Raw genomic sequence first — 25173 nt, 5'->3', positions numbered from 1 at the left:
AGACCCACATCCACCAGTGTCGACTAACGATGAACACACACACACACACACACACACACACACACACACACACACACACACACACTCTGCTTGGTCAACAGATTTGAAGTCATTTGCATAAAAACAATCAAAGTGAACACGCTTCAGTGAGAAAGCTCAACATCCAATATTTAATTTATTCCATCTATTTTCTCAGATATACACTGATAAATATAATCACTGAACACACACTTACATGTTCGTATGTTTAAGCTGAATTGACACAAATACTGTTTTTAATTCGGGTCGAGACAGTTTCATTCTCAGGCAGAGATCGGTGACACGTGACGCCTTCAGGGGGCGCTATTCGACACTGTAACAGGGAGATTCTATTTACAGTGTCTGCTGCAGCATCAGGACCACAGCTGTCGCCATGGCAACAGCAGCATCCCAACTGGTAATGACTGAAATGATAATTATAAGACAATGTTAGCTGTTACAACACGCACACAGCTTCCGTAGCCAGTGTTTGAATACAAATGAGGAGGCTAAAAGCTGCATTTGGATCCGGGAGGAGAAAACGACGACGACGTCTGTGAACGAGCGACCAGACATCTGGAGGAATTTACTCCACAATTACCACACTCACACACACACACACACACACACACACACACTCACTGAATGAAGCGCTTTGACAGGTAATTTGTTGGTGAAACACTGAGCGATGCTTCTGGAGAAAACATTTTCTTGTCAAAATGATTTGACAGTTTTAATATGAGAGAAGACGAGGAGGAGGAAAACACACACACATAAGAACATCAGGGCCAAAAACACACACTTTCCACTCAGATCCACACCGTTGGAGTCCAGCGTGGGCGTCTGCTTCCACTGACAGTTTGATGACCGGACCACTTAAAACACACCATGTTTGTTTGTTTGTTTGTTTCTGGGATCATGGGTCTAAAGCAGCTGGAGAACCACACCTGCAGGAGCTCAGACTGCCCAAAAACTGCATCAACACCAGGAAACGGTTGGATATTCCATGGGTTTGGGGTGTGGCCGTTGGAAAAATTCAAACAAATCTTCTACTATGTTGGATCAGACCAAGACACATGAGAACCAGACACACGAGCCAGACCCTAAACCCAACAGGAAGTCCACAATTTTGGCTTAAATATGACTTTTTTGGCCTATTTTTGTATTTAAACAAATATCAACTCAATCAACATCAACTTAAGACAGTGTTTTTCAACCTTGGGGTCGGGACCCCATGTGGGGTCGCCTGGAATTCAAATGGGGTCGCCTGACATTTCTAGTAATTGATAAAAAATTAAAACTCACTTATAAAAATGTACAGTATATAGCCTAAATGTTGCCTAAAATTAATGTTTATTTGCAACATATTAGAGCAAACTATTACACGAACAACACATTAATTTTAGCAAATAAAATGTCTCCGGTTTGAATGTCTGGGGTCGCCAAAAATGTGTGATGTTAAAATGTGGTCAGGAGACAAAAAAGGTTGGGAACCACCGTCTTCAGACCTTTGTTTAACGATGTAGCCACGGTCATTTCCATGCTTTGCCAGAAATTACACAATAGCACCGCAATAAATCTGGTCCAATGAAATAAACCTGATCAACTTTAACTTTGGTGAGTTTCACTGTGATGAAACGTTACCAAAACAGTGACCCTGAACCCAACAGGAAGTCCACAGTTTTGTATTAAATAGGACTTTTTTGGCCTATTTTTGTATTTAAACAAAAATTAACCCACTCAGCATCATCTTCAGACCTTTGTTTAATGATGTAGCCACGGTAATTTCAATGCTTTGTCAGAAATTTCACAATAGTACCCATTATCCTCCAAAATTAAATAAATAAACTACTGTGTGAAATTTGACCTAAATGAGCCAAATTAACTAAGAACACATATCAGGTCCAGACAAACAAAAAAGCCTCTGGGGACCAAACCCTAAAGCCAACAGGAAGTCCACTCTATGGTTTACTGAACCCCCCCCCCCCCCCCCCCGACCACCACCACCGATCATTTGTTCCTCGTGCTGGTAACAACATTTCCTGAAAATTTCAAAAAATAAATAAATAATTAATAATAATAAAAAAATGTATTTCAACTTTAGCCAAATGTTGAAAATAAAATCTAGATTTTTTTTTTTATAATTCATGCATGAAAGGGTTAAAGTGAATGGAAGCTTTACTGCTGTGTTGGCTTTGATTGACAGGTGTGATTGACAGGTGTGATTGACAGGTGTGATTGACAGCTCGTTGCCTACAGAGTACGTGACCTCCACAGATCTGAAATACCACTAACGCTGTTGAATTATGTCTGTTTTACATCGACTGAAAAAACATTCAACTGGAACTCCTGTTTCTGTGGAGGCACGGATTAAACTGGGGTATTTACTGGTGTTAAACTGGGGTATTTACTGGTGTTAAACTGGGGTATTTACTGGTGTTAAACTGGGGTATTTACTGGTTTTAAACTGGGGTATTTACTGGTGTTAAACTGGGGTATTTACTGGTTTTCGGCAGGTGTGGATTAAACTGGGGGTATTTACTGGTTTTAAACTGGGGTATTTACTGGTTTTCGGCAGGTGTGGATTAAACTGGGGTATTTACTGGTTTTCGGCAGGTGTGGATTAAACTGGGGTATTTACTGGTTTTCGGCAGGTGTGGATTAAACTGGGGTATTTACTGGTTTTAAACTGGGGCATTTACTGGTTTTAAACTGGGGTATTTACTGGTTTTTGGCAGGTGTGGATTAAACTGGGGGTATTTACTGGTTTTAAACTGGGGTATTTACTGGTTTTTGGCAGGTGTGGATTAAACTGGGGGTATTTACTGGTTTTAAACTGGGGTATTTACTGGTTTTTGGCAGGTGTGGATTAAACTGGGGTATTTACTGGTTTTAAACTGGGGCATTTACTGGTTTTAAACTGGGGTATTTACTGGTTTTTGGCAGGTGTGGATTAAACTGGGGGTATTTACTGGTTTTTGGCAGGTGTGGATTAAACTGGGGTATTTACTGGTGTTAAACTGGGGTATTTACTGGTGTTAAACTGGGGTATTTACTGGTTTTCGGCGGGTGTGGATTAAACTGGGGTATTTACTGGTTTTAAACTGGGGTATTTACTGGTTTTTGGCAGGTGTGGATTAAACTGGGGTATTTACTGGTTTTAAACTGGGGTATTTACTGGTTTCTGGCAGCTGGTGGATGTTCTCAGACTGGGCTGCATCTTGAAAAGGTCGGTGTTGTGATTTTGGCTCCCATCTAAACCCTGTCGAACAGCAGGTGTGTTTGTCTTCTATGACGCATCCACCTCCAGCACCGAGGATCTGAGCTCACATTAAACAGATGAACTGCACTAAAAACCCTGAACGCACCGTGAACACGTCAAACTGTCCCCGTAAATCCGAAGAATATTAGTATTTCACACACGTCTTAACGGGAAAAATGCACCAAAGGGTTCAGACGTTCCGAGCAGAAGCCGGTATTCACACCGTCACACTTGTCCCATCCAAAACAATACTGTAAGAATAAAACCAACGTACTGAAGGATGAAGGAGGAACAGACTGCAGAACTGTGACCGGGTCCAGGTTCGGGTTCCACTCAGATGAACGAGTGAAAAAGTAAATACATGAAAAAGAAAAGGAAAAAGCAGAAAAGCTTCAGAGTCTGGGAATGAAATATTTACACTGGATTTAAACGAGTGGAGCGAAAAAATGAAAGAAACACCAGAGTTTAGAACCAGAAAAATGGACGAGTTCAAAGATCAGAGGTTCTGACCGACAGGAGGAAGTGGATCAGAAAATGAATGAATGAAATGAATGATTGAATTAATGAAAGAATGAATGAATAAAAGATTAAATGAATGATTAAATTAATGAAAGAATGAATGAATAAAAGATTAAATGAGCGGATGAAAGAATGAATGAATGAAAAATTAATGAATGATAAAAAAATGAATGTATGAATGAAAGACTGAATGAATGAACAAAAGATTAAATGAATGAATGAAAGATTGAATGAACAAATGAACAAATAAAAGATTGAATGAATGAATGAATGAAAGAATAAAAGATTAAATGAATGAAAGAATGAATGTATGAATGAAAGATTAAATGAATGAATGAAAAAACACAGGAAATAATAACCGAAAAAATTAGCAGTTAGGATTAGCGGTTAGCGATTAGCCTGATTACGTAGGCTTAGGTTTAGGGTCAGTGATTAGCATGATCAGCGGCTAGTGTGATTAGGGTTAGCGGTTAGCGATTAGCGTGATTACCTAGGGCTAGATTTAGGGTAAGGGTTACGTTTAGGGTTAATGATTAGTGCGATCAGCGGTTAGCACGGTTAGGGTTAGCAGTTTGTGATTAGTGCAATTACATAGGCTTAGGTTTAGGGTTAGCAATTAGTGCAATCAGCGGCTAGTGCAATTAGCAGTTAGGGTTAGCGGTTATTATAGCGGTTATTATAATTAGCATGATTACCTAGGGTTAGATTTAGAGTAAGCTAGTGCAATGACACGCCATCAAATGGCGTTAAATAACACGCGAAAGGATGAAAATGCGTACATATAACACGCCAAATGCAACAAACTGGCGTCACATACGACAAACTGATCTCATGAAATCGCGTTGTATGCGACACCAGTTTGTTGCATTTGGCGTGCTATACGTAGGCATTTTCATCCTTTCGTGTGTTTCCCCTGGTTATAAATGCAGTAAAAGTCCAAACGTTGGTTCAGTTCTGGGACTGGAGGTGGTTTTTCTGTTGATAATCATGACTGAACAGAATGAACTGATGGAGTCAGAGCTGTTTTTATGAAGACGGGATCTGAAGGGTTGTATGTGACACCAGTTTGGCCTTTGGGTCAAAGCGTCTATGGATGACATGGACCGACGCTAACCATGAAGAACAGCATGGAATGAAACACACACAGGTGCTGATGACAGAACCACAAACCACCACAGGGACAGGATTTAACACATTTGTACGACCGGTTTAAACCCACTCCTCCACCTGTGGGAACATTTCCCTAAAGGACCTGGAACACATAAATATCCTGAATTATAATCCCGCCCCCAAATTTATCCCAGAGGACTTTTGCCTAATTGGAACCAAATGCAGTAGATCTGGATATTCAGGTTCATCCTGCATCGGCCTTACACTGAGGTGAACACACCCGTCCTGACCCGGAAGTACAGAAGGTGACAGGTGCAAACACACTTCATCTACAGAACATCTGCAGAGTTAAAGAACACACTGCACAGACAAAAACAAATACTAGAGGAAAATGATGCAAAAACACTAAAGAGCTGCAAATATGGAAACGCACTGTGAGAAAAGAGCACTGAAGCAGAAAACTACAACAAACTACACTGCATATCCACTCCAGGCCTCCAGGGGCAGCGCTGAGTTTAGGGTCACTGGTTAAATACATGAAATCATCCAAAAGACTGAGTCTGAATGAATACGACAAGTTCTATGATGGAGTTAAAAGATGAACTTCACCTGTTTATAAGAACAACGGGGGGGGGGGGGGGCACAGAGAGAGAGGGGGAGGGACAGAGAGAGAAAGAGAGGGAGGGAGAGAAAGAGAAAGGGGGAGGGAGAGGGAGGAAGAGAGACACGGGGGGGAGAAAGAGAGAGGGGGAGGGAGGGAGGGAGAAAGAGAGGGAGGGAGAGAGAGAAAGAGAAAGGGGGAGGGAGGGAGGGAGAGGGGGAAGAGAGACACGGGGGGAGTGAAAGAGAAAGGAGGAGGAAGGGAGAGAGGAAGAGAGACAGAGAGAGAGAGGGGGAGGGACAGAGGGAGAGAAAGAGAGGGGGGAGGGACAGAGAGAGAAAGAGAAAGGGGGAGGGAGGGAGGGAGATGGGGGAAGAGGGACAGAGAGAGAGAGGGGGAGGGACAGAGGGAGAGAAAGAGAGGGGGGAGAGACAGAGAGAGAGAGGGAGGGAGAGAGAAAGTGAAAGGGGGAGGCGGGGACACAGAGAGAGATAGAGGGATGGAGGGAGAGAGAGAAAGAGAAAGTGGGAGGGAGGGAGGGAGAGAGAGAGGGGGGAGGGACGGAGGGAGAGAAAGGGGGGAGAGACAGAGAGAGAGAGGGAGGGAGAGAGAGAAAGTCAAAGGGGGAGGGAGGGGGGGACAAAGAGAGAGATAGAGGGATGGAGGGAGAGAGAGAAAGAGAAAGGGGGAGGGAGGGAGAGGGGGGAAGAGAGACAGAGAGAGGGGGAGGGAGAGAGAAAGAGAAAAGGGGGAGGGAGGGAGAGAGAGAGAAAAAGGGGGAGGGAGGGAGAGAGAGAGAAAGGGGGAGGGAAGGAGGTAGAGGGGGGAAGAGAGACAGAGAGAGGGGGAGGGAGAGAGAGAGAAAGAGAAAAAGAGGGAGGGAGGGAGAGAGAGAGAGAGAAAGGGGGAGGGAAGGAGGTAGAGGGGGGAAGAGAGACAGAAAGAGAGGGGGAGGGAGAGAGAGAAAAAGAGAGGGGGGAGGAGAGAGAGGAAGAGAGCAAGAGATAGCGCTATAAGTGAAAAAAAGTCAAACGTATTAATATAAAGGATAAGAAAAATACAAAGGCATAAAAACACGTATAAAAAACTATAAAGAAATGTACAACATACAAAACCTGTAAACATTAAAAAAAGAAGAAAAAACCCCCTGAAAGTTCAGTTCATATAAAACATACTAAACATTCAAACGTTACCAGATTAGTTTGATTCATGTCGCATCTGACGTCAAATACATGAATTCATTCATATTATCAACACATGTACAAAATAATAATAATAATAATAATAAGTGGTTCCAGACACAACAAGCCCCGCCCCTCACAGGTATCGTAGCTTATTTTGTCATCGATCCAGCTGATGACATCATATCTATGAGTGTGATGTCATCAGCATAGACACATTTCACCCATTAGAAGTAAATGGAAAAGCCTGGACATGACCATATAAACACCAAACATATAAACACTGGATTACAAACAGAAGTAGAATTATCCATCTGCAGATTTTACATCACGTATATTCCCTCCAACGCTATTTTGTCTCAATTTTCTGACGTGGAAGAAATATGTAATTTTTGTCCTTGTCCTGAAACTACTCTGCACTTATTCTGTGTGAACACTCTTCTAAGTTCTGGTCTGAAACTGAAAAATATATCATATCTAAAATGAATGAAAAAATAACTAACATCTCAAAATGTAATTACATATTTTGAACATGACATTTGTAAATTAGAATTTATTGTAAATTTGATCATTTTATTTGGAAAATTTCATATACACAAAAATAAAATAAAAAAAAAAAACACCCGAATTTTAAAATCTTTGATGGAATTTGAAAAACATATTAAATCGTTGGAATTTGTCTTTAACAAAAAAGAGCACTAGCGCCTTGACAGTTTATAAAGAATTCTTTAAAGTAGACTGAACTCTGACGTATTTATTTTTGTTAGATATGTTGTTTTATATTATTTATCTATTCTGCTTTGTGTCTTTAAATCTATGCATTTTTTTCTAAAATTTATTTGTTCAAATGCTTTTTCTATTTGACAACTTGATATTTGTTTGTTCAAAATGTATGCCTTGTATACCTAAATATTTTCAATAAAGCTGAGAAAAAAAAAATAAAATTGGAAAAAAAATTTTTTTTTAAATTCATACAAAAATTTGAACTTTGACGTACTTTCCCCAAAATGTAATTACATCTATTCTGGGTCACTGGCAATAAATAAACCAAATTTATTGTGAATTCAACCAATAGTTTTGCTGCTAAAGTGTAAACAAACCAACAGAACCAAAAACAATCCCTCTTGCCTAACCTTCAGGGGGCGGGGCCTAACCTTCCAAGGGCGGGGCAAAAATATGACCGACCAGGTTTTACGTCCAAATGGAAACAGACGAGAAAATGTGTTTTTACCAAACCCACAACCAAAAAAAAAACCCAACTAAATATGTAAAAATGAATAAATCCAACCGACTCAAATCTGCAGATACGAGTGAATTTATTTCCAACGGTTTTATCTCTATCAGTGGAAAAGAAAACAGATGAAGAACAAGTTGAACATTTACAGAAAAAACGAGAAGAAGCAGAAGAAGAAGATGAAGAAGCAGCACGACTTCGACAGATAAACAGACAGGAGCCGTGTTTCCATAAACGCACTTGAAGTCCTTTAAACAAAGTAGAAAACAGACGAAGAACAGTCTGAGAAAACTGTCAGGTCTGAGGAACAGGACTGTACATCTGCTGGGGGGGGGGGGGGGGGGTGAGACAGAGAGAGAGAGAGAGAGATGGGAGGGAGGGTGGGAGAGAGAGAGAGAGAGAAAGAGAGAGAAAACAGTGGTGGAACAGACCAAACCTTCAGGTCTGAGGAACAGGACTGTACATCTGCTGGGGGGGGGGGGGGGTGAGACAGAGAGAGAGAGAGAGATGGGAGGGAGGGTGGGAGAGAGAGAGAGAGAGAAAGAGAGAGAAAACAGTGGTGGAACAGACCAAACCTTCAGGTCTGAGGAACAGGACTGTACATCTGCTGGGGGGGGGGGGGGGGGGCAGAGAGAGAGAGATGGGAGGGAGGGTGGGAGAGAGAGAGAGAGAGAAAGAGAGAGAGAACAGTGGTGAAACAGACCAAACCTTCAGGTCTGAGGAACAGGACTGTACACCAGCTGATGTTCTGAGGTGACGCTGCTCAGACTGATCAGCTGATGCTCAGACTGATCAGCTGATGCTCAGACTGATCAGCTGATGCTCAGACTGATCAGCTGATGCTCAGACTGATCAGCTGATGCTGGTACAGGATAAAACATGTCCACCTCTGTTGTGGACTAAACCATCAGTTCGTACACTGCTGTGGTTCATCCTGTTTTCGTTCCAGTTCGATAGAAAATGCATCAGAATTTGTTTGTTTAATTCGTGTGTTTTCATGTTAAACACAGTTTTTTTGTTTTTTTTAGATTGTTCTACCTCTACATTTGTGGAACATTCTGCCGCCATGTTCTGACCATTAACAAAAGAAGAAGAAGAGCGCGCCAACATTAGAACCTGTCACATCCACCAGGTCTACGTTCTAATCGCACTTGTACTTAAATTATATCAACGTTCTTCTAACTTGTAACTTGTAATGGTCATCTGTTTGTTGTATTTCTACCTTAAAATATGCAAAAATGACTTAAAATAATTAAAAACGTTACACCAAAGATGTTTCTGTACTGGCCACTAGAGGGAGTAGAGAGTCAAGCAGCAGAACATAGCGATCTGAGGATGAGAGCCGAAAGAAACAACCCTCAGTCAAAGAAAAGAAATACAGACCGGACTCAGCTGTAAATGTAAAGGATGGAGTTTAATGGTTAAATGTCAGATTCTTCTGCACAGGTGAGTTTGATTCTGAGGCCGATGGAGGTATGAAGTTATTATGGGATGTTCTTATTGTTGCTAAGTTGCCGTTTGTTGATCCACTGTTCAGACTAAACTTGACAGTTGTTCATTGGATTCCAAACAGATCTTTAGTTCAACTATTGGTTTTACCGTGGCTGTTTTCTGTCTAAAAATAGAGCTAGGCTAACAGAGCTAGGCTAACAGGGCTAGGCTAACAGGGCTAGGCTAACAGGGCTATCAGCTGATGTAAAGATTATAAGACTGTTATTTTGAGCCACTCTTACAATAAGCATCTATGGGCCTGATTTACTAAGATCGTTAACGAAAACTAACAAAATGATGAAAACTAGAATTGTAAAAACATTTTCGTTAACTGAAATAAATAAAAACTACAGTTAAAAGAAAAAAAATGATAACTGAAACTGTATTGTGTGCTTACAAAACAAACTAAAATGGATAAAAATTATGGATAAAATTCCCTTCGTTTTCGTCTTTGTCATTGTTAGATTGGTACGAAAGCGATTAATGTTGTTCTAGCAATTTTAGCTAGCAGCACCATACGACACTTTTTGTTCCGTCACTTGTGGTTTCCAGTCGTCTTCTGGTCCCCACTCTACCTGGAAACATGCAGACTAAAGTTGGGAGGAAGCAGCAGAGTCCTGTCTGGGATTTATTTGAATACGACGACAGAGAAGAAGAGAAAAGAGACGACTAAACTAAAATGAATATTAAAACTAAACTAAAACTAAGCATTTAGAAAAAAAAGAAAACTAATGAAAACGAGCAAACCTGCTCTAAAAACTAATTAAAACTAACAGAATTAGAGATGAAAGGGTCAAAACTAAATAAAACTAAACTATAATGAACAATCCCAAACTATTAAAACCTTGCTCAGAAATCATAGAACATCCATTTTCAACCAGACGACAAGATTTAGATTGAAATGAAACAAATATGAAGTTACAAAGTCTGCTATTTTTATATAAATAAATGTGCTCAAGAATTCCCTTCGTAAAACCACAAGTACAGATGCATCATTTGTTTGCTAGTATCAGCTACAGCTGATGGTGGTAGTTTGGTCGCTGCCGTGTTTTTGTAGCCAGAAGTGACCGTATTTGGCAAAAGGGGTGGAGCTGCGTAAATGCATGATCAGACAGGAGCTAATGCTAATGCTAACTGACAGAGTAAAATGTCATCTTCATCAAAGCATTTGTGAAACTGAATCATCTCCAGAAACAGAAGGTCTGAAAGTCAAGTGACCTGTCAATCACATCTGTCAATCAAAGCCCACGTGGCTTCTGTTTGGTGTTAAATCGCATTAATGGACGAATAATTTAAGATGGAGCACAATGTTTATTACAAGGTCCAAATATGGAGGATGACATGAAGGTGAGTCCTGTAAAAAACACTGTTAGCTTAGTGTTTTAAGTGAAATGTTCAGTGGTCGTCTATGGGATTTTCCGAGCAGCATCTAGTGGCCGTTGGTGGAATTACATTGGAACAAACTAAAGCACTGGTTCCCTCTGCCAGGAGGTATTGTGATCACTTTGCTTTGTGTGTTTGTTTGTTTTTTAGCAACTTTAGGGGAAAACTCTTCCACCCATCTTTCCCAAACCTTCCCCACAGATAGGCCTAGGCCCTGGGACCAACCCAGTACATTTTGGTCCCAGTAGGACAAAGTTCAAGGTCACAGCAAGGTCACAACATCTACAGTTTTCCATCTGTCATCATTGAGCAATTTTCCAAAATTCATAAAAAATTCAAAATGACTCCGATTAGCCTCCAATTGGATCCACCTGTAGCTTAGAACAATATCTTGTATCTGGAACTAAATTGTCCACATCCACTGTGGAATGTGGACATTTACATTTAACACTGAAAATCCCATTTACCACACATTTAAAATTAGAACTCAACTAATATTGATTGGAATTGAATATAATTTGACAAACACATGACTGGTACCAAGCTTCAATTTTGTATGAAATATCGTTCCACTCCATTTCTCTTCCGTTACGCTCTGCTGACTTTTGTTATTTTTTATTACCATGTTTGACCGCAATTTTTCTGCTGTATGGAACCACCTTGAAACTGTTTAATTTAAAAAGAAATAGTCGATCCACACATGCACACCGATCGGGGTGCTTGGCGGAGGTTTGCGTTCTGAATACTTGTTTTATTTTGGAGTTGAGTCCTTTAAACTTGGTTCAGTTGATCCTATCACTTCTCCAGGTCTTTCTTTCCTTTTTAAAACCACATTGAGTTATTTTGTCATTTATCGGGAAAGGGATCCTTGTATGTTCGTAGTCTGCACTGTATGTTCTGGGCTTTTATTGTGAAAGGTAATAACAGAAAGTGGGCGTTGACATTTTTTGCTATTGTTTTGATTGACACAGAGCAGCAGGAAATACTACAAATGACCGGACAACTAACGAATATGAACATGACGACCTGGACTTCGGACAAAGACGATAGCGCCACCTGCAGATCACACCACACACGAGTTGATTCACTACGAACCTGTTCATGGAAACGAGACAAACTTACAGTCGTTTTTTTTTCTTTTTTGCAACGTTTGGAAAGTTTATGGAAACACAGCCGACAGATAAACAGACGGTCAGACGTTCTCACGGTTTGTTTGTGCTCTGGTTCTTTTGACGTTTCGTCCACTTCAGCTCAGCGTCTCTGAGTCTAAGCCAACCTGTCTTCTTAGACCAGTTCATCAGATCCTATGTGGTCCCGGTCCAGTTTCTCTGAGACCAGGATCCGGCAGTCAGACCTGGATCGGACCCACTGTTAGGAGTTCTAGGAGGTTTGTTTTTTTTTTTAAATGAAGGTTGTTCCTCATCTCATTTTCCTCAGCTTGGCTCGGTTCTCCTTCTCCCTTTTCTTTAATGACGACATGTACTGGTTAAACAGAACCTCCTGCTCCTTCTTCCTGTTGAGGGCGCTGAACCTTTGGTCGCTACGGTAACGGGAGCAGAACTCCTTAAAGGTGGACCTGGAAGGATAAAGAGGAAGAGTTCAGTCAGACTGTGAGAAGATGTGGACGACTCATGTATATATCCGAATATTTCCAAAATCTGAGACTCATGCCGTGTTTCCACTACGTGGTACTGGCTCGACTCAACTCAACTCGGCCTTTTCACATTTCTATTACGAAAAAGGACCTGGAATCTGGTACCCGGCACTAGTTTTTTGGTATCACCTCCGCTGAGGTTCCAGGACTGGGGACCAGATACTAAAAGGTGACATGTAAACACCGCAGACCACTGATTGGTCAGTCGTCTCTGTGACCCGCCAATTTACAAAAAACAGATGCAGAGGTTTACAGTAAATACGAGGGGCGACTGAAAAGTTTTGAGCCTAACATGGAAAGGAGTAAGACATGAAGACCAAATTTGGTCCATGAAATCTGTCACATATCTTAATCCTATCCACTAAATTTCTTGGTCAGATCAATCTTTTCCCCTGTTTTCCAGCTCCCTTAACTTTCTGTATCAAGTGTTTCCTGAAAAATGGACAAACTTGAGTATGGGACTGATTTGTGATGATGGATGAGACCGGGGTCCATCACTATCAGCCTGAGACCAAGGAGCATCCAAACAATGGAAACATCGTCACCAACCCCAAAGAAGGCAAAGGTCGTACGCGCACTTGATGACAGCCCGACATTGATGACATTCTGACTGAAAGTTTTTGCCAAGTTTTAATTGATTCTGGACACTGTTCCTGAGATACGGTGCTCTAAGAATGAACAGACGTGGAGTCATGCCACTCATGACCTTGGACCACCAAAATCCATCGAGTTCATCCTTGACTCCACGTTCACATCAGTGGGTAATTTTACATCATTCTGTCAAACTGTTCCTGAGATAGTGTTGAAAGATATTTAAGATAGGTCATGCTACCTGTGACCACCAAAATTCTTTGTGTTCATCCTCGATTCTGACTGAAAGTTTTGCCAGATTTTAAGTGATTCTGGAAACGGTTCCTCAGATACGCTCTAATAATGAACAGACGTAGGGTCACGCCACCCTTGACCTTTGACCACCAAAATCCATTGAGTTCATCCATGACTCCAAGTTCACATCAGTGGGTAATTTTGCATCATTCTGTCAAACTGTTCCTGAGATAGTGTTATAAGTTATGTAAGACAGGAGGTCACGCCACCTTTGACCTTTGACCACCACATTTCTTTGACTTCCTCCTTGACGTCTGCTCCAAATTAAACTATATTCTCCCAAACGTTCCTGTCATATTGCATTTCAAACATTATTTGGACCAACTCATGGTCTTATAGAAATGCCCTTTAGATCCATCTACACAAATCCAAAGGTCTAAGTCCAGACGACACCTGGACGTCAGATCCAGGAGGAACACTGATGTTGGAACACTGAACCAGCTCCATCGTCTGACTCCAGGACACACTGGGGGAAAACTCCCTGCGCTGTGATTGGACGAGGCCAGGCTGAATGTGGCGTGGTGGTTCCAGCTGTCAGGGGGAGTTGGAGTCAGTCGGCCGATCTGACAGGTAGATAAACACCTGCTCGTCCAGGTACCGGGTCGCCTCAGGACGGCTTTTACGGGAACACGGCTGAATAATTAAGGGAGCGTGTGAATAATGGATGTGTGATACCTGCTGGTGATTTTGGCCTCATCCAGCAGCTGTTTGAACTCTTCTCTGGCTTTATGGAGTTTACTCTTCTTCTCTTTATACTCGTCCTTCAGTCTGCTCTTTACAAACTGATCAAACACCTGCACAAAGACACAGTTCAACCACACAATGAATGGAGGTCAGGGTTATTAGAGCCAATAAAAACGAAAAACAGAAGGCTAATGGTCTGGCCACCCTAATGTGGATATGGGTGCTTCGATGAAACTGGTCCTAAAAATTCAAACCAGATGTTGACAAATGTTATGTAGGGCTGTGTATCGGCAAGAATCTGACGATACGATACAAATCACAATACTAGGATCATGATACAATGTATTACGATATATCATGATACTGTTAAACAGGCAAGTTTTTGTTTGTTTCTTTTTTAAAAATGATTATTTCCTGGAAGAATTGAATTAAACCAGAAATCTGCACAAATACTAAACACATTTTTATTGGATCACAACAGGATCTAATGTTCTATCACAAAATGTTCCTGCGTTCAAACTGAAATTCTGTTTTACAGACATTACAGTTTCAGATTCTGTTCAAATGTTCAGATTCTATTAGTTCAGAACTGACATCAGAATTATTTTTGTGCGATCCCAACAACGGGACTACCATCTGCCTCTCAAACAGTAAAAAGTGCTTTTAAGATCCTTCAAATAACCATTATTTAATAAAACAGTGTTAAATAATAATAAGATATAAACAATAAAGAAAAACAAAAAACAAAAATGAACCTCCACCACATCTGCATTTGAATAAATACCTAAAAAATATCGATACCGTACTTTTTAATATCGATACAGTATTGTGAAATGAAATATCACGATATATTGAAGAACCGATGTTTTCTAACAGCCCTTATGTTATGAAGAAAGTTTGAACGCACTTTGGGTCTATTTTAAAAAGAAATACTGAGATAAAAGAGAAACTATTTTTCAGATAAAACACATTTTTATCTTTTACATTATATTTGATACAAAAATCCACATGTAACACAGTCAAAAGGACACAAAAATTACGTGCTACTGTTTGTTTGAATCTCTTTATTCTCTCGTAGGTGCATTTCGTCGGCTTCCTGATAAAACCTGCTAAGTGACATTTTTGGTTTGGAATAAAAACCTATCTCCCCTATTATGGCTTCAATTTCAGTCTCCTGTGAAAGTTGTTTACCTTCCATCATAAGTACCAACATTAAAGGAGCAGATTTTTTTTTTGTCATATTTCAGTTTCCTGTTGTATAAACCGTTTTTTGTTTCTCCTGTAAAATTTGCCAAAAGTCACATAGCAGGTTTTATCAGGAAGCCGACGATTTTGGGAATCAAACTAATTATTCAAGACAGAGTGTTTCACAAAAATGGCCGCTGTTGCAAAATCATCCGCTATTTATATGTGTTTAAATGTTCAGGTTCTGTATGTAACACCAGTGGACACGATGGGTTCCACACCAAGCCTGGAATGAGACTGATGAAAAACCCACATGTGGGAATTAGAAAAAGCACCATAAAAAACCATTTAAAAAATAAACAAAAAAAAAAAAAAAGAAGAAGAAAAACCACTAGGATCGACACACTGAACACAGTGTCTGTATTTAGAGTCTATAGACGAGCATTTACACACGTTTACACATCTAATGCACTGACACCTAGGGAGATTTAATGTCCATATTTGGGTCCTATTTCTGGACCCAATATTTGATTAAAAATTCATTAATTATGGGATGGCTCAGAGCAAGAGGATAATTTCTTTTGCATTTCTCTGAGGTCATCATTAGGTCCATCCTGGGGAAAATCTGTCTACATTTACCTTTTATTATTGGGTCTAAACAGATGGAAAAGTGTCAGATACTAAATAAAAACAGTTTCAGAGAAGCACCCATATTGTTCTTTTCATCCTATTTAAGAGAAAAAAAAAAACACTTTCCACATGATCTTTGTGTTAAAAATTGTCTCAAAGCTCAGAAAAAACGGTATTTCTAGTGGACTTTGAACCGTGGACCTTCAGAAAATTTAAATTTTTAAAAAAAAAGTAAACATCACGGTTACGTCACTTGTAGATACATGTTCAGACTAGAAGCAGAAAATCAGCAGAAGTAAGTGGAAGTTAAAGGAGGAGATGCACGAGAACAAAAATAAAAATGATGTCCAAATAGGAAAAGAAATAAAAGATGATATTCAGTTTTATAGAGTAACACTGTTGGAGATGCTGTTTTGAGTTAAACATTAAATCTGGAACCAGACAGACTGGACACAACCCACTGAAGCATCTGTTTCAGCCCCTGGACCTGGTTCATCACATTCAGTCACTAAACAGAGGATTAGTTTATTCAGAGGACACAGTCCACTAAAACCAGCCCCTCCTTTACAAATACATCTGTTCAACTCTGTCTCTGTATATACAGAATATACATAAAAAATATGTCCATAGGAATACCACCTACCTCTGACCTGGTCCTTCCACAGCCTCTGTCAGTGCAGTCCTTTCTGCTCTTGTAAACATCCATAAAGTTCTGAATCTGACAGGACGTTATTACACGTCACTGTCATGAACATCAAACACACTTTGTCTGGTCCATGTGCAGTAAAACCACACACTGTAAAAGGTTAGTCCACACAGGGCTGGGTGTATCTGCAGGGGCATAAAGACTGGACTGTTTGAATGGAAAAAAGGTCACATGGTCTGATGAGTCCAGACTGACCCTGGTCTAGAGTGATAGACTCATCTGAACTAAACTGAACTGGTGTTAAGGACGATGGAATTAATACATGAGATTAAGACATGTTAAACCAGTAAAAAGACAGTAAAACTATGCTATAAGGTGGTTAAAATAGAATAAATGTTGGTAAAACAGCCCTAAAGAATGGTAAAACCAAACTATTTAATGGTTAAACCAAACTTAATAATGGTGAAATTATGGTAAAACCAAAGTAAACAGACTAAATGTTGGTAAAATAACCCTAAAGAATGGGAAAACCAAACTATTTAATGGTTAAACCAAACTTAATAATGGTGAAATTATGGTAAAACCAAAATAAACAGACTACAAATGTCTAAAAGCAGTATAAAAGACAGTAAAGCTAAGCTGAAGGGTGATTAAAAAAGATTAAATGTTGGTAAAACAGCCCTAAAGAATGGAAAACCAAACTATTTAATGGTTGAACCAGGCTTAATAATGGTGAAACAATAGTTAAAACAAAGTAAACAGACTAAAAGTGGGTAAAACCAATATTAAAGACAGTAAAGCTGAGCTGAAGGGTCATTAAAACAGACTAAATGTTGGTAAAACAGCTCTAAAGAATGGGAAAACCAAACTATTTAATGGTTGAACCAAATTTAACAATGGTTAAACTATAGTAAAACCAAAGGAAACAGACTAAAAGTCAGTCTACTCAGTATAAAAGACAGTAAAGCTGGTTAAAGGGTGGTTAAAACAGTCTAAATGTTGGTAACTGGGACTGGCTCTAAATAAAATGAACTCCACAGATCACAAACATTTGTCTGGAATGCTACATGAACACTAGGGCGAGATAAAAAAATCAATGTGATCGATTTTGGACTGATTTTATTTTAATTTTGTGTTATTGCGTAATAGTGGATATGATCGATTTTCAGAGTGGGACTGTGAGTCCCTGGCCCGGGTACCACCACAGGACCGGTCCGTCTCCCAGACCTCCAGATTAGACTGGTGTCTCAGTCTCGCTCGCACCGGTTCTGTCTCAGGACGGTTCCGGAGGAGGGGTGGGGAAAACAACTCTGTGGAAGCTCCTCCTGACAGGGAACCATCTCCTAAATGTGTTAAAAGTGGTTTACAGCTGGTACTAAACCAGTTCACACAGACCTGGAGAGGAACCATATTTGATGCTTATTCACTTCACAATGTGACGACAGACGTGGGAATCATGTTTTCCTCGTCCACACACATTTAACCTAGGGATGAACCCATACCACTTTTTTCCAGACCAAGTACGAGTACTTACATTTGAGTACTTGCTGATACCGAGTACCGATACGAGTACTTAATAATCCCATTCCAGTTGTTAGTTCCTTTTGTAAATGTGCTTTATTGTCGTTGTCATTAGTCTGACTGGAACAAAGTGCTGCTACTGACATTTAATGTGTTGGAATGAGCGTTTGTCAATTAATCCACCAGGGGGCGCCGCTCTGAATTAACCATACTGGACAAATACCACGAAGAAGAGGAAAGTTTAATGAAGAAGAAGAAGAAAGTCAGTAATAACAAACATGGAGACGACAGAGGGAACACTAATGTGATACTAATGTTGCAGAGTTTTCGTTGGTAAGGTTTAAAAGTTTAGCTTCAGCAGGAAGAGAAAAGACAAATGAGTGATAAGTTTAGTTTTCACTTCTGCTGGTGGGGGTCCACACCGCTCCGTACTCCCACTGGTATTCTCTGTCTCCACCAGCACCTGGAAAACAGATGAATGTACGCAGAGGACGGACAGAACGCTGCGTCTGTATCTGTCAGCGTTACTTTTATCACCGTCGCTTATTTCAAAAACCTCCACACTCTTCACACTCACACACATTATTCCTCCTCCTCGTACCTGCTGCACTGAACTGGGAATGTCCCACGGACAGAAGTGGTATCGGTGCATTTGTATGGGATTACTTTTACGAGTACGAGTACGAGTACACACACTGAGTATCGGAGCCGATGCCCGATACTGGTATCGGTATCGGAGCATCCCTAATTTAACCTGAAGCATTTTCACATCTGGACTGTGTAACATATTTTAAAAAAGATCTCATTGGCCTAAAATATCAGTCACATGTGGAACAAACGTACCGACTGTATCCATGTTAGTGTTGACAGGGAATAAAAGCAGCAGTGATTCAGAACTACAGCTGAATTCAAAAGGAAAAGGATGAAAACTAAATGAAAGGTGAATGATCAATGCAACACAAACACAACTGAAAAATAACAGGTAAAAAAAAAAAAAAGAGCTTGGTTTTAATTTTCCTCTAACGCTAATGGTTCATGATGTACACGAATAAATTGTCTTTGTGATGAATGTGACCTTTTAAATCAGATTTAATGTCGTGCACTCTTTTATTCACGTCATCTCTCATTTTCAGCTTCAGTGAATCAAAGCTCTCATCATAATACCTGAAAAAGTCTGATAAAACTACTGACTATAATGACAAATATGAACAACCTGAAATGTCTAAAGAAAATTCAGCCTAGTTTGAACTCTTTTCTGTCTGTTCCTCAGTGTTTAGTGTCTTTGTAGATCTGATCCAGAATGCACTCATGTAAATGAGAAGTGGAGGCAGAATATTGTTAGAATTGCACTGATTTTTCTTAAGAAATTTCCGTTTTTTCAGGTTATTCACATCTTTTTTGTTTGAATAGTTTATAAAAGTAAGTATTTTCATAATTTAATGGAGTTTTTTTTGCGCTAAAACAGACAAAAATTTGGACTTGTCATTATTTCTAAGTTATTCTGTTATTATTTTACTGATCCGGCCCAGTTTAGATCAAATGTGGAACCTGAAAGAACATGAGTTTGAGAGCCCTGATCTAAATAAAACTCAAACTTAGACAAAAGCTGAAGAAAAACTCCATTCTATAAAATAAAACTCAGTCTTTTTCTTATAACTTTGTAAAACGGCTCAATCCAATAAAACCTCGTGGAGCTGACGTACTGTATATGAATGAAAAGGTGTTAGATGTTAAATGAGTGCCATGGGTTTGAACCTGTTTCCTCTGATCGGAGGTCAGCAGCAGGTACCGAGGGTCGAACACCATCTTATGGAGCTCCTTCTCCCAGGTGGAGAACGCAGACACCTGGGAAAAAAGGAAAGAAAGCGGTGGAAAATCAGCCTCATCTGTGGGTGAAACAGCAGCAGACCTGTGTTAGTTTTATGGATTCAGTGTCAGGTTTGTACTTGGATGGTGTGTAGTGGGGACGGAACCATAGGAACATTTCATATCATGGTTATTGTGACCAGAATTATCACGGTTATCATTATTATCGTGGTATTGTTGAAATTGTGCTCAAAATGTTCAAAAAGTACTGATACACACACTGAAATAATTTAACCAAGTTGTATTTTGAAAAGAAAGACAAAGAAAAAAACAAAATAACCTCACAATGTACTTTCTGTTGTAGAAACATTCAAATATTAACATGTAAACATCAAACATACACGTGTGTTTGAGTTGTTTTAGTTTATTTTTCAAAGATAGATAGAACGATAGAACAATAGATAGATAGAACGATAGATAGAACGATAGATAGAACGATAGAACGATAGATAGATAGAACGATAGATAGAACGATAGATAGAACGATAGATAGATAGATAGATAGATAGATAGATAGATAGATAGATAGATAGATAGATAGATAGATAGATAGATAGATAGATAGATAGATAGATAGATAGATTACTGTGTATGGGTCTTTGTATGCTAGTGCACACCGTCTTACCCCTCTCTCCAGCATCATGTCTCTGAAATGTGTGATGCGAAGCTCCAGTGGAAGGAGTTTCACTTCTCCAGGACGAGGAACCAGAGACATGGAGTCCTCAGTTCTACAGAAACAGACACAGACCATCAGATGTTCAAGGTTCTGGACAGAGGAACGGACAACTGTTCCCTTTGATGGAATGGATGTGTGTTCAGGGAACGCTCCATGGTGTTCAGGGAACGCTCCATGGAGTCCAGATCTACACAAACATGTTCCAGCCTGTGAATGTCGACAGGCTGCAGACGTGGGTTAGACTTACAGAAGCTGTTTAAGCGCTGTGTGTCATGAACGATGCTACAGTCAGTGTGTTCTGTAACAAAAGCTAAAGGAGGTCCCATGAAATGTTCTTCCTCCTGGGCTCAGTCTTAGGATGGAACTGTACCCATAAACCCTCACCTGTTTCTTTTGGAGGTGTGTCTGTTGTCATCGTCTCCATCTTCATTCAGATCAGATGAATGACTTTTGGAGTCCGTGTCTGTCCGAAAAACAGCACATTTATGAAAACACACAAGAAATTACCAGTAATCCTACAACTGATGTTTATGGTTTAGATCAGTGTTTCTAAATGGGGGTGTTTCCGCCTGTGTGAGTATCACTATCAAACAGCATGTCATGTCAATGGTGAACCCCCCCCCCCCCCCCAACGGTTGTCAGCTGGACACTACGTATTCAACATATATAAGCTCCATCAGACCCACTCCTCCATCCTGCTCGACAACTTGTTACAGACCACTGTAACACGCCCATCACAAAAAAAACAAAACAAAACAAAAAAATTGGGGGGGGGCGGGGGGGCAGGAGGCTCATGATGACATAAAGGAGCATTTGGTCAAAAAAGGTTTAGAAACAGGACTATGGAAGTAAATCTGTGTCATCAGAATTTGAATTATTAAAGCCACTGAATTTCTAGCACTGAAATTAAGTATCTGAATTCAACTATGTTCATAAATTTAGAATTTAAAAAATTCAGATACTTAATTTCAGTGCAAAAAAAAAAAAATCAGTGCTAGAAGTTCAATGGCTTTAATAATTCAGAATCTGATGACACAGATTTACTTCCATACAGGACCCAGTAGTAACAAGAGAAGCACTCGGAGAGTGCAGACACCCCCCCCCCCCCCAATCACCACCAAAATTTAATCATTTCTTCTTTGTGCCAGTATCAACATTTCCTGAACATTTCATGAAAATCCGTCCATAACTTTTTGAGTTATCTTGCTAACAAACAAACAAACAAACAAACACACAAAGCAAAATGAACACAACACCTCCTGGCGGAGGTAAAAATACTAAAAGCACATGTGAATCTGATTGGCTGACCATCAACTGACATCTTCTTCCTCTTGTGGGGCGGGTCCTGGATGATGCGGCTGATGTCCCGGCCAATCAGCTCTCCAGGTCTCTCCCACACAGACAGGTGGATTGTGGGATTGAAGAAGAAGACGCGGTCGTCTCCCGTCCACACCACACACCTAAACGGACGGACACACACACACACACACACACACACACACACACACACAGAGGAAACATCTGGAAACAAACTCTGGGCTCTGACAGCAGCCAATGGCTGCAGTTCTAGGTGTGGTCGTGTTAATGCTGTGGTGTTTTCGTGCATGTTGTACCGCATTTGTCCAGCAGTCACCGCCAAAGTGTTGTGGCCATAGCAACGTGACTGTAAGGATGTTGTATTCAAAATGACTAATATCTCCCAAACTACTGGTCCTATCAGCTTACTGTTTTCACTGGTCTGTTCATCGACCAAAAATCCATAAATATGACAAACTGCAGCAGTCAGCTGTGTACGGAGTTAGTGAGATGCCTGAGACACACACGCACACACGCGCACACACACACACACACACGCGCACGCACACACACACACACACACACACACACACACTGTCCACTTGGCTTTTAAAATAATGATTGATGATTGGATTATTGCTGTTAGTTGTAACTTTGTGCCTCTTCAGCTGTTGGTTGCCGTGATAACATTGTTGGCATGGTAACATTGTTCGACTGCTGCTGTTGGTTGGCACGGTAGCATTGTATATCTGCAGTGGTTGGTTGCCATGGTAACATTGTGTCTCCGGAGCTGTTAGTTGCCATGGTAACATTGTGTCTGCAGCTATTGTTTGGCACGGTAAATGTGTGTTTTTGCAGCTGTTGGTTGCCATGGTAACATTGTGTTTTTGCAGCTGTCGGTTGGCATGGTAGCACTGTATCGCTGCAGCGGTTGGTTGGCATGGTAATATTGTGTCTCTGCAGCTGTTGGTTGCCGTGGTAACACAGCTGCGGTAGAAAAAAAGTGTATCCCGGGGCTAAATGTCAGAGTTACATTAGACAAATCTACATTCATTACTGATCGTCAATAACGACGGCAGGTGGGTGTGTGGGTGTGTGGGTGTGTGTCTGTTTTATAGCACTGGTTACCATGGCGACCCTGGGACAGGAGTGGAGGCGACAGGACGTTTGTCTTTCCTTCCCTCTTCATCATCTTCATCGTCATCTTCATCGTCTGCTGTGTTCAGAGACACGCTGACGCACTGCAACACACACAGGGAGTTCAGACTGAGAACCAGTGAACCCGGATCACATGACTTCCATCGGACACGTTCGGTCCGTCTGCTCCGTCTGGTACAAAAACCACTTCTGTTTCAATCAAACTTCTTCAAACTCCACAGTAACTAAAACCTTCACAAACTTAACAGAGGAACGATGGCGGTGAAGAGGACAGGATGCAGCTAAACCACTGCTGACAGACTTTTATCCTCTGACCTCTAATATCATTTTATTGGTGGTAAACGAACACAGTGACGTTAATTAAATCGACCTCACCTCCGTCTCTTCGTTGTTTCAGTTTCAAATCCCTCTGCAGTCCATTTACAGTGTTGGACTCCTCATACTAAACACACCCTGGAATGTGAACACTGCCTCCATGTTCAGGCATTTTACAATAAAACACGTATCGATCGTTTTTTTCATGTTTGACAGATATCATTTCCAAAGCTCAGGATATTGACTGGGTTGTAATCAGTGAGTTGTACGCCTGAGGTCATTCTGGCATGTACAGTATAACAGCTGCAGTGAACACACAGGAGTTTGACCTGGAAAACAACAACAAAATAAACAAACACTATTTAACTGAATCCATAATTATCAGTATAACATTAGAAAAACACGCACCAGGAGATGTGTTCAAACTACTGCATAAAAGACGTTTTAAAGTCCACACATATTGTTGGCACATTTATTTTTGTATGGATTTATTTTGTAGAAAACCTAATTTATCGCTCCATTATCCTCCTCCAGTTTTTCCAGGGTGACGTCGACACAATCCAGCCCAGAGAGGAACGTCGACACCAAAGTGGTTTAAAGGAAAGACAGTAAAAGCTATGGCCACGACAACAGAGGTTTGATAAGGTTAGACGTGAAAAAGAGAAAAACAGGGTAGAACTGTTCTGTCCAAATCCAGACACTTACTGCTGTGGGTGTTACCAAAGGTGGAAACAGGGAACTGACTTTACATGATATACACCTTTAATTCACTGATATGACTTCAATTTAACAGGAAAAAGTTTCCTTGTAATTTGTGGGTAAAAAATAGAAGTTAAATTAACGACGAAAACAATCAAAGAGGAAGACGTCCAAGGAGGTGGATATAGTTTTAGGTACCAAGGAACATAGGTACTGGGGAACATAGGTACCAGGGAACATAGGCATTGGAGTAAGTAGGTACCAGGGAACATAGGCATTGGGGAACATAGGTACTAGGGAACATAGCCACTGGAGTAAGTAGGTACCAGGGAACATAGGCATTGGGGAACATAGGTACCGGGGAACATAGGTACTGGGGAACATAGGTTCTGAGGAACATAGGCACTGGGGAACATAGGTACTAGGGAACATAGCCACTGGAGTAAGTAGGTACCAGGGAACATAGGCATTGGGGAACATAGGTACCGGGGAACATAGGTACCGGGGAACATAGGTACTGGGGAACATAGGTTCTGAGGAACATAGGCACTGGGGAACATAGGTACTAGGGAACATAGCCACTGGAGTAAGTAGGTACCAGGGAACATAGGCATTGGGGAACATAGGTACCTGGGAACATAGGTTCTGAGGAACATAGGCACTGGGGAACATAGGTACTAGGGAACATAGCCACTGGAGTAAGTAGGTACCAGGGAACATAGGCATTGGGGAACATAGGTACCTGGGAACATAGGTTCTGAGGAACATAGGCACTGGGGAACATAGGTACTAGGGAACATAGCCACTGGAGTAAGTAGGTACCAGGGAACATAGGCATTGGGGAACATAGGTACCGGGGAACATAGGTACTGGGGAACATAGGTTCTGAGGAACATAGGTACTAGGGAATATAGGTACTAAGGAACATAGCCACCGGAGTAAATAGGTACCAGGGAACATAGGTACCGGAGAATATAGGTATCAAATAGCATAGGTACCAGAGAACATAAGTACCAGAGTAAATAGGGGGAACATAGGTACTGGGGAACATAAGTACTTAGGAACATAGGTACCAGGGAACATAGGTACCAGGGAACCTTGGTCCAGTGTTGCGGTCTGGATCAGCTGGCCTCACCTGCTTGGCGTGTTCCGTCATTGC

At 40.8% G+C, this 25173-nt stretch overlaps 1 protein-coding gene across 1 annotated transcript; it reads right to left on the bottom strand.

Annotated features, from left to right (window-relative positions):
• Nucleotides 1-10332: 10332 nt before the first annotated feature.
• Nucleotides 10333-25170, bottom strand: tcerg1l (transcription elongation regulator 1 like). Its single transcript, XM_030163139.1, has 9 exons — nucleotides 25150-25170; nucleotides 22971-23083; nucleotides 21855-22006; nucleotides 20931-21009; nucleotides 20496-20598; nucleotides 19760-19849; nucleotides 14014-14132; nucleotides 11546-12375; nucleotides 10333-10887 (listed from the first exon to the last, which is right to left on the bottom strand). Exons 1-8 carry the CDS (start codon nucleotides 25168-25170, stop codon nucleotides 12219-12221), a joined length of 834 nt encoding a protein of 277 aa, XP_030018999.1. The 3' UTR covers nucleotides 10333-10887; nucleotides 11546-12218.
• Between the last annotated feature and the right edge of the window lie 3 nt (nucleotides 25171-25173).

Source organism: Sphaeramia orbicularis, chromosome 19 (genome assembly GCF_902148855.1).
Source record: "Sphaeramia orbicularis chromosome 19, fSphaOr1.1, whole genome shotgun sequence".
NCBI lineage: Eukaryota > Metazoa > Chordata > Actinopteri > Kurtiformes > Apogonidae > Sphaeramia > Sphaeramia orbicularis.
The sequence above is the reverse complement of the archived record's forward strand: the minus strand, read 5'-3'. Positions and strand labels throughout refer to the sequence as shown.

Bases quoted from the DNA above. Each gene is read 5' to 3' on its own strand.
- tcerg1l (XM_030163139.1), bottom strand. From the start codon at position 25,170: ATGACGGAACACGCCAAGCAG. The intron at 21,010-21,854 runs GTCAGCCAATCA...TTTTTCGGACAG, and splicing joins GAAGAAGATGTCAGTTGATG to ACACGGACTCCAAAAGTCAT. The intron at 20,599-20,930 runs GTGAGGGTTTAT...CTGTTTCTGTAG, and splicing joins CACACCTCCAAAAGAAACAG to AACTGAGGACTCCATGTCTC.